This window comes from Lactuca saligna, chromosome 2 (assembly GCF_052625555.1).
Source record: "Lactuca saligna cultivar CGN05327 chromosome 2, ASM5262555v1, whole genome shotgun sequence".
In the NCBI taxonomy this organism is placed as follows: Eukaryota; Viridiplantae; Streptophyta; class Magnoliopsida; order Asterales; family Asteraceae; genus Lactuca; species Lactuca saligna.
The window spans coordinates 173601666-173609783 of NC_136418.1; the positions used below are offsets into that span (position 1 = coordinate 173601666).

At 35.6% G+C, this 8118-nt stretch overlaps 2 protein-coding genes across 4 annotated transcripts; one reads left to right on the forward strand and one right to left on the reverse strand.

The window, feature by feature from the left end:
• The first annotated feature begins 207 nt into the window (after positions 1 to 207).
• Positions 208 to 3267, forward strand: LOC145032845 (APETALA2-like protein 3). 2 transcript variants are annotated; one of them, XM_078981800.1, is made up of 10 exons: positions 208 to 1058; positions 1344 to 1369; positions 1459 to 1489; positions 1582 to 1669; positions 1761 to 1906; positions 2153 to 2197; positions 2299 to 2396; positions 2517 to 2644; positions 2724 to 2795; positions 2896 to 3267. In XM_078981800.1, exons 1-10 carry the CDS (start codon positions 460 to 462, stop codon positions 3049 to 3051), a joined length of 1389 nt encoding a protein of 462 aa, XP_078837926.1. In that variant the 5' UTR covers positions 208 to 459; the 3' UTR covers positions 3052 to 3267. The 2 variants fall into 2 exon arrangements, with proteins under 2 accessions (XP_078837926.1, XP_078837927.1); XM_078981801.1 differs by lacking the exon at positions 2153 to 2197.
• A 110-nt stretch (positions 3268 to 3377) lies between these two features.
• Positions 3378 to 7331, reverse strand: LOC145032844 (uncharacterized). 2 transcript variants are annotated; one of them, XM_078981798.1, is made up of 12 exons: positions 7186 to 7331; positions 6707 to 6806; positions 6345 to 6472; positions 6115 to 6265; positions 5916 to 6025; positions 5730 to 5813; positions 5582 to 5630; positions 5402 to 5493; positions 5189 to 5309; positions 4273 to 5086; positions 4093 to 4194; positions 3378 to 3969 (listed from the first exon to the last, which is right to left on the reverse strand). In XM_078981798.1, exons 2-12 carry the CDS (start codon positions 6797 to 6799, stop codon positions 3476 to 3478), a joined length of 2238 nt encoding a protein of 745 aa, XP_078837924.1. In that variant the 5' UTR covers positions 6800 to 6806; positions 7186 to 7331; the 3' UTR covers positions 3378 to 3475. The 2 variants fall into 2 exon arrangements, with proteins under 2 accessions (XP_078837924.1, XP_078837923.1); XM_078981797.1 differs by having other exon boundaries at positions 3378 to 4026.
• Between the last annotated feature and the right edge of the window lie 787 nt (positions 7332 to 8118).

An 8118-nucleotide genomic window follows, 5' to 3' on the forward strand; every position in this document is an offset into this window, starting at 1 on the left:
TAGATATATAATCTACTACTTTTTAATGATTAAAAATGGTATGAAAATATAATAACATAATCTGTTTATTCCACTTAATTAAAGAAAAAAAATACAATTCACGTGTTTCTCCCCCCCCCCCCCCCCCCCCCCCCCCCCCCCCCCCTCGTCGTCCATATCCCTGCAAGCTGACAAACGACAACGTTTCTATATATATTCCTACTCCAGAACCACCATATCTCTCTCTCCGCCCTGTCCGTTACACACGCTAAGAGTGTGTGTGTGTGTGTGTTAGAAACCAGCAAATAAGTTTGTTTGATGCTCATCTCCGGATTTCCCGGTATGTAATCGTTCCATTTCCCCTCCGTTTTACTCTCTCACACACTTACAGACTTGATTCGATCGGATGGTGAATACCTGCTTTCGATTGATTAGAATGATACATGATGTATAATCATATAGCTAGAGAGTGTCTATTCCATGCGTGAAGGATTGAAGATGTTTGATCTTAATGTTGATGTTGCGCTCTCGGTTGTTGATACAAGTACTAAATGCGATCGAAATGGTTGTGCGACTAATGGCGGTATCGCTCTTAAAAAGAATGAACAAGAAGATCGTCAATCGGGGATTCATTCCGGTACTTCAGTTTCCTCCGACGTACTCAACGTCACCGTTGATGTCGACGTTGACGACGAAGACTCGGTATCATATACAGCTCTTCTTAAGCAGTCTTCTCATATTGATATCGACATCTTAAGTCAAACGGGAGAATCGAAGGAAAATTCAAATCGAGCATCTGCCGGTTTGATTACAAGGCAGTTTTTCCCTGTTGCGAGTTATTTGGAGCTAGAAGAGGAGTTACGTTCCCGATTAATAACTTCATCCCCGTCGACGATATCCTTTCTTGGAGCAGACTGGTTAAATCTTAAGGTTCCGGAATCTGCGCCGGTTCCACTGAACGTGCAAGCGCTGCCGCCGCAGAAGGTAAGGAAAACCCGGAGGGGACCACCGTCTAAGAGCTCACAGTACCGTGGAGTGACGTTTTATCGCCGGACTGGTAGATGGGAATCGCATATATGGTGCGCTCTTGTTCTTCTATTGGTTTTATATCCGTGTTTGAAACTTGTAGCGATTTTAACTGTTTCCTATAATCGATCTGCATATTCGTTCTCTGTCTAGGAGCGTTTTCTAAAATATCCGGGGATTAAGTTCCTTGCTATGTGTGCATCACTGGTTTGAGTCTTACCATATGTTAATGCACATCTCTCATAATTCTGGGTCTATTTACAAAACCAATACCATCTCCGAATTTGGTTTCTTACTGATATCAGAATCTTAATTGTTTTGCATTTTGATTTGTTCAGGGATTGCGGAAAACAACTATATTTAGGTATGCATAAAGCTTAGCATTGTTGCACTTTTGGAACATACATAATTGTTTTGGTTTTGATGTATTGATTTATATTTGCCTGATTACAGGTGGATTTGATACTTCACATGCTGCAGCCAGGTGAGAGTTTGGGATGATATAGATCTAGTTTCCTTCCTTCCATGATTTTGTTATGATGGATTTTTTGACATGATTTGGAAATTGAATTTCAGAGCCTATGATCGGGCTGCAATCAAGTTCAGGGGAAACGATGCTGACATCAATTTTGATTTAAGCGACTATGAGGAAGATATGGCCCAGGTGAGGAGAATTTCGAATTTCTATAGATGTATTTGTAGTGGGTAGTAGTTGTAAGTTCCATGATTTTTCTATTGTTTATTTGATGTAACAGACGAAGAACTTGTCAAAAGAAGAATTCATTCAGATACTTCGTAGGCAGAGCAATGGATTCTCGAGAGGAAGTTCAAAATACCGAGGAGTTACCCTTCACAAATGTGGTAGATGGGAGGCTCGCATGGGTCAGCTACTTGGGAAAAAGTAACAAACCTTTCCTTCCAACTATTTTATAGCTCTACACTCTTATCTTATGTGTCCTCTTTAAGACAAACTAAAATGTATTTTATTGCTCACCTATAATAACTATGTACTTACATATTTTTACCCATAGTGTACTTTCATATATTGACCCATTGTAACAATGTGCTTGGATTTTTTTACCGATAAAAGGAATATGTTTCTTAATGGTTAAGATTTTCAAAATAAGTATAAAATGGTTGGTTGCAGGTATGTTTACCTTGGATTATTCGATAATGAAGTAGAAGCTGCAAGGTTGTTGGAATTTTATGATTACAGAATTTGAAGACCTTAAAACTATAAGTTGGGTTGAATATATCTCTAAGTTTGTGCGTATTTTGTTTTGTGAAAATCAGGGCTTATGACAAAGCTGCCATTAAATATAGTGGAAGGGAAGCCATCACCAACTTTGAGCCAAGCACTTATGGGGCAGATATAATAGATTTGGACCAAGGTACATACTTACTACTTACCAATCACTGCTTGCTTACAACTTGTATGTATGCTTTTACACTTGACACTTATATATTATACTGATACAAGTACCCATCACTGTTTTTAATTCATCATTTAGCAAGTGGTGAGAATCTTGATCTGAACCTATGGATTTCTCCCACTCCCACTCTCGGTACATGGAATGGGAATCAGAATGTTGAGAATGTGGATATGGGTTTTACTGTTGCTTCTGGGAAAAGGCAAAAGGTTTGATTCCATTCTCTATTCCCCATTTAATGTATTTTTGTAATGGAAACTGAATCATGGCTGTTTTTGTAATTTTCAGGTTGGGGGACAATACCAATACCAACACCAATCCCAATCACACTACAACGCATTGTGTACACCAAATTATGAGGTAATTTGGTTTCTAAAATGTTGGAAATTTCCTTGTCCATATTTGCTTTATATGGTAAAAAGGGTTGAGCCTCAAGAGTAGTGTGTGTATTTATTGACAGGAAATGAGAAAAGGGATTTCATCTGCAAGTGTTGTTCCTTCAACCGCAGCATGGCAAAGGCAAATGCAAATGCAAATGCAGCAGCATCATCAGGATTCGCTTCTTCTATTACAAAGTTCTCAGACATCCTTCTATTCTTATCCAACACATACATAAACGTTCACATCAACAATTTACTACAACCTCATATCATCCAATGCCAACCACAACCACCACTTACTAAACCGCCAAATCTGTTTCAAATTTGTTCAAAGGCATATATGATGATAATCAGTAGACCTTTAATTCTCTTTTTGTTGGCGAGAGCCAATTACAGTCATTTTCATATCTCAATCAAATAAAGAACTTTGTGCCTTTTTTTCTTTCTTGAAATGACTTCAACTAGTAACTAGCATATACTTACATTGTTGTTTATGCATATCACATATCATATCATATTTTGAGTCCAAAATTAAACACATATAATAATAATAATTATAATATACTTGAAACGAAAAGTTGATCTATTTCTCTCTTTAACTACTACACAAACGGAACCCAGAAAGATTTTAAAAAGGTGAAGGGAGAGGGAGATAGTAATTTACATTCCAAACACCCGAGTGTATACATCACCATACCCAGGCAACAATTTATCCAACCCCACCAACCCCAACCCCACTTCACTTCTACTGTTAAGTTGTTGAACCTCATGCCCCCCACCGTTTCCAAACTTATGTTGTAAGTACCTCTGGTGTTGGTGCTGTTGATCCACTACCCTGGAATTCAGTTCGCCATAATAATCATCTTGATAAGAAGAAGGAAACTGGTGGGGCATCAAGGAGGCTTGAGAATATTGAGGATCATGATTATGATGATGATGATGATGATGATGATGATGATTATGATGGTATGCTGCTGCAGAAGTTGCAGATTGTTGTTGTTGTTGTTGTTGTTGCATCAAGAGCCAGAGTTTTGACTCTTCATCGAATGAATTGGAGTTGGAGTTGGACCTCATGTCAAAAGATGATGATTTGCCTCTTCCAACAACCATTATGGCAGGATCGATAAGATCATCGCTACTGTTGCTGATATTCCCTATTGATGGTGTACGATAATGATGATTGTTTGAAAAAGAATTCGTCACATAACTTCCTGAAACAATTATATTATATTTACTCTTCTTATATATTCTTTAAAGAGAAAACTAAAATCACGTACCAGGAGTGGCAGAAACAGCCTGCTGCTCACTTCTGATGGTCATGGATGAGGAAAAGCCAGGAGGTGGTTTGGAGAATCCTGGTGGCGTCACTCCCCTTGATGCTTTTTCATAATCAAATACATATAAATTTTAGAAAAGAGGAAATCTAAATAAATAAACACCACCAAATAAACACATACCCTGATATTGTGGTTTATAGATATTGTCCTGGTTCTGAAGAAGAGATAATTTGTTGTCCAAGTCTTGATTAGCAAATGAAAATCTTGATTGATACTGCCACCCATCTTTCCTTTCAAACAATCCCATTCCAGGCAAGACCGAATCATCAGACCCATCAAAATCCATGGACAAAATATTTGATATTATGCTGCTTTCCACAGCAGCAGAATTTTCATCATCATCATCATTCACAAAACTATCATCATCACCAAGGCGTCTCAAATGCTCCACTATCTCCTCATTGGAAAAAGCTTTAGAGCTTCTATATATCCTATCTGAATCTGGTTTACCCAAACCCTCTTTCTCACTCAACACAGAATTTGTACATGCTCTAACACCTTCATCTCCTGCATACGTACTATTTACACTACAAGACTCCATATTCCACCAATCATAACGCTTCTTAATCGCCTCACAAGGATCCAAATAACCCTTCTGACTTGAAGCTATACAATCTTCCCACCCCTGATCATCAGAATCAGATTCTTCTTTTGTAATAAGGTTAGTGTCCTTAACTTCTACTGATTTGCTATTGGTCACTCCATCAACAGGATATGATGACTTTAATGACACTAGATCTGAACTTTCGGCCTTGTTCATGCATATAGAAGACATCTCAGAACATAAATTCACCATCCGCCCTTCTGTCACATCTTTATCAGAACCTGAATTACATGACCTTCCAACAATATCTACAAAAGTTGTCATGTGTTTTGATGATCTAGGCAACTGACTCTGATCATTACAAGCTACTGCTGTAGCATAATCTACAACCTGAACAATGACATAACAAGCAAATATTCTGAAATCCAAACTAATTTTTTTTTTAAAAAAACTGTCCGGGTTTTTTATAAATGTACAAAAAATATATCTTACTTTCAGGCCATCTGGTGAAGAACTGTGGTTGTTCAAGTGTTGATCTACTGGTGATGGCAATGTACTTCCTGACCGTTTATGCAAATATTGGGCAGCACCAACAATTTCCTGAACTCTATTCCTGAAATAAATAAATAAATAAATAAATAATTGTTGTATATTGTTCTATTATAATGAGTCAAAAGTGAAAATGAAAGCTATAGTATGTAATACCTAGTATGAACTGCAGCTATTTCATCTTTGCCAAAACTATCTTCTTCAGCACCAATGTTATGCAAATATAAACATGCAGGATTGTTGCAGGGCTGAAAAACAAAAAATAAAAATAACAAAAGAATTAGCAGAATTTACAGCATAATTGGACCCGATATTTGAGCATTTCATGTATTATACCATATTCCTTAACCATGCATGACAATACTTTGCTGTTCCAAATGATGCTCTGCAAAAGTTTAAATTTAGATGATAATTAAGATACAAAGTTTCACAAGAAAATGGTCTACAAATATGAGGAAGGGGATAAAAAGGTTTTGTAACTTACCTTAAAAACCTACCATCCAGCACATATCCATGCACAGATTGAATACACCTCACTGCTTCCTCCTCTTTTGAGTAAGTAATATATCTGTAAATATAAAAAAAAAATGAAAATCATAATCAAACACTAAACAACATATCAAAGAGTAATTCTATTTTAATTTTATGATGATGATGATGTAGAACATACACACTACAAGTATCATTGACAAACTGCTGAACTGTCCCACCAGCCGTCCGAGAAAGTGAAACCTTGGTAACTTTCCCATATTGCCCAAAATAATCTTTTCGCTGCAATAACTACACATAACAAAAACAAGGGTGCTTAATAACAATAATGTTACAGAAACTTGATATGAAAAATAAGTTGATAGGTCATAGGTGCACACATCTTCATCTGCTATACTAAGGGGCAGCCCAATAATATATGCCATTTTTCGCTGAATCACCCGAACATTGCTGAGATCCTTCCTTGGTTCATTTGGTTTTTGCTTTGCCTTTGGTTGCTTTTGTTTTCGACTAGAACTATTGGCAGATACCCTGCAAGACAGGCTTGTGAATCAATCATATTGTAAAATGTAGAAATGAAAGATAAGAGATATTGCAAAAGTATTTGAACCTCTGAAAATTTGCTTCCAACCCTACAATTCTATCCTTATCATAAGGTGTGCGACACGCAGGACAACGTCCCTCTGTTGCATCCTTCTCTGCCATGTCCATTATGTGATGCCAACACCAAACACACACCTACAATGGTATTATAAATATAACATCAATATCTAACTGATTATGAACATAATTTAGTAAATTGGTACCATTATTATATAATCCTAATATCTATCATTCAATCCAGATTTTCCATATTGACTGTTTGAGCAATAGCATGAGTTGTTTTGAAAAAATGTTGATTGTTGGCAAAACAATCACACAAGTAATTACACCAAACGTAACATCTTTATGTCCATGGAGTAAGTACCAAACCTCATAACCACATTTGCAGGGCTTTAACTGTTGATCAGTCCAGTCCATCTCTTCTGCACACAAAGGACACCTCTTCTCTTCTTCGTTGCTCATGATTACTCTGGAAACAAATCAAGGTCAACAAATTTTCAGCAAGGATATACGAATCAAAACAAAATCAACAAGTGTTATCCTTCTATATGACCACATTAACATACATTTAGTAACAAAACCCTAAATTTCGCGATAGTATATGTAATAAACCTTCTCGTTTCAGATCAAATCCACGAGATTGCATTGCATTTCACGAAACTAACACCGACTTAAATTATAAATCTAAGTTGTGAAAAACACGGCATTAGACATAAATACACGTATTTAGTAATACATACATCGTATGTAAACACACATAAATGTGGTCAAAATGCACCGAATCAAAATGCAAAACGATTTGTTTGTGGCAATTGAAGGAGTTGAAGGAGAGAAATCAAAAAGCTTACAGTGATTACTTGGATGAATGATCTAGCAAATGGAGTGTGTACGGGAAACGCGAGAGAGACGCGAAGAACCAACTCAAGAGTACGGCACAAAGAATTGAAAACCACAGGATTGAGACGAGCTTTTATGAGGATGGGCTTTTAAATTAATTTTATTTAAATTTATATTTTATCTTCTACCATATCAACTCCTATCAATATCTTTCTTTATGTATTGTCATCCGTATTAATATTAATAAAAATAACAATTATCACAATATATCTGTATTATTTTTAATAAAATTTATCGCATATAATACTTTTTAGTTTTAGATTTAATATAACAGAAACTATTTTTTGTTACATGGAGCTGAGGGCCCATATTTGATCATATTTTGTTTAAAATATTAATTATGTCGACATGTTTATAACAAATAAATAAATAAATAAATAAAAACAGGTACCGGATACAATTTTACATAGTATTAAATACCAACTATTGTTAAGTTGTTTTACATGCAAACTATATTCTACAATGTATGATGGATATTGTTGCAAGTGTTTGTAACAATGTGATTTGCTTTAAGCATGTTTCAAAACATAACTATTTAGTAAAGTATAAAATGTGTTTGACGAAAGTAGACAAATAACTAGTTAACAATTAAATGTTTGAAAGACGTATTTAATGGGGGTCTCTTTTAGTTTAAAGACTTACGGGGTGTTTGGGATAACTTTTCAGATCAAAGTCTTTTTAGAAAAAAAACTTTTTGATTCATATCTTTTTACAAAAGATAGTTTTAAAATGTGTTTGTTTAGAAGGGGGAAAGGAAAAAAATGCAAAAGTTGCCAAAAATCACACAAGTGTCTTTTTTCTTCTTCTCAAAAAGCTATTTTAAAATATCTTTTTCAATTACCAAACAACTTTTTAAACTTTTGATTTTTTAGAAAAGCTAAAAG

Bases quoted from the DNA above. Each gene is read 5' to 3' on its own strand.
- LOC145032845 (XM_078981800.1), top strand. From the start codon at position 460: ATGCGTGAAGGATTGAAGATGTTTGATCTTAATGTTGATGTTGCGCTC. The intron at 1,670-1,760 runs GTGAGGAGAATT...TTGATGTAACAG, and splicing joins ATGAGGAAGATATGGCCCAG to ACGAAGAACTTGTCAAAAGA. The intron at 1,907-2,152 runs GTAACAAACCTT...GGTTGGTTGCAG, and splicing joins GGTCAGCTACTTGGGAAAAA to GTATGTTTACCTTGGATTAT.
- LOC145032844 (XM_078981797.1), bottom strand. From the start codon at position 6,799: ATGAGCAACGAAGAAGAGAAGAGGTGTCCTTTGTGTGCAGAAGAGATG. The intron at 6,266-6,344 runs GTTCAAATACTT...CCTGTCTTGCAG, and splicing joins TTGGAAGCAAATTTTCAGAG to GGTATCTGCCAATAGTTCTA. The intron at 4,195-4,272 runs GTATGTGTTTAT...ATTATGAAAAAG, and splicing joins CTATAAACCACAATATCAGG to CATCAAGGGGAGTGACGCCA.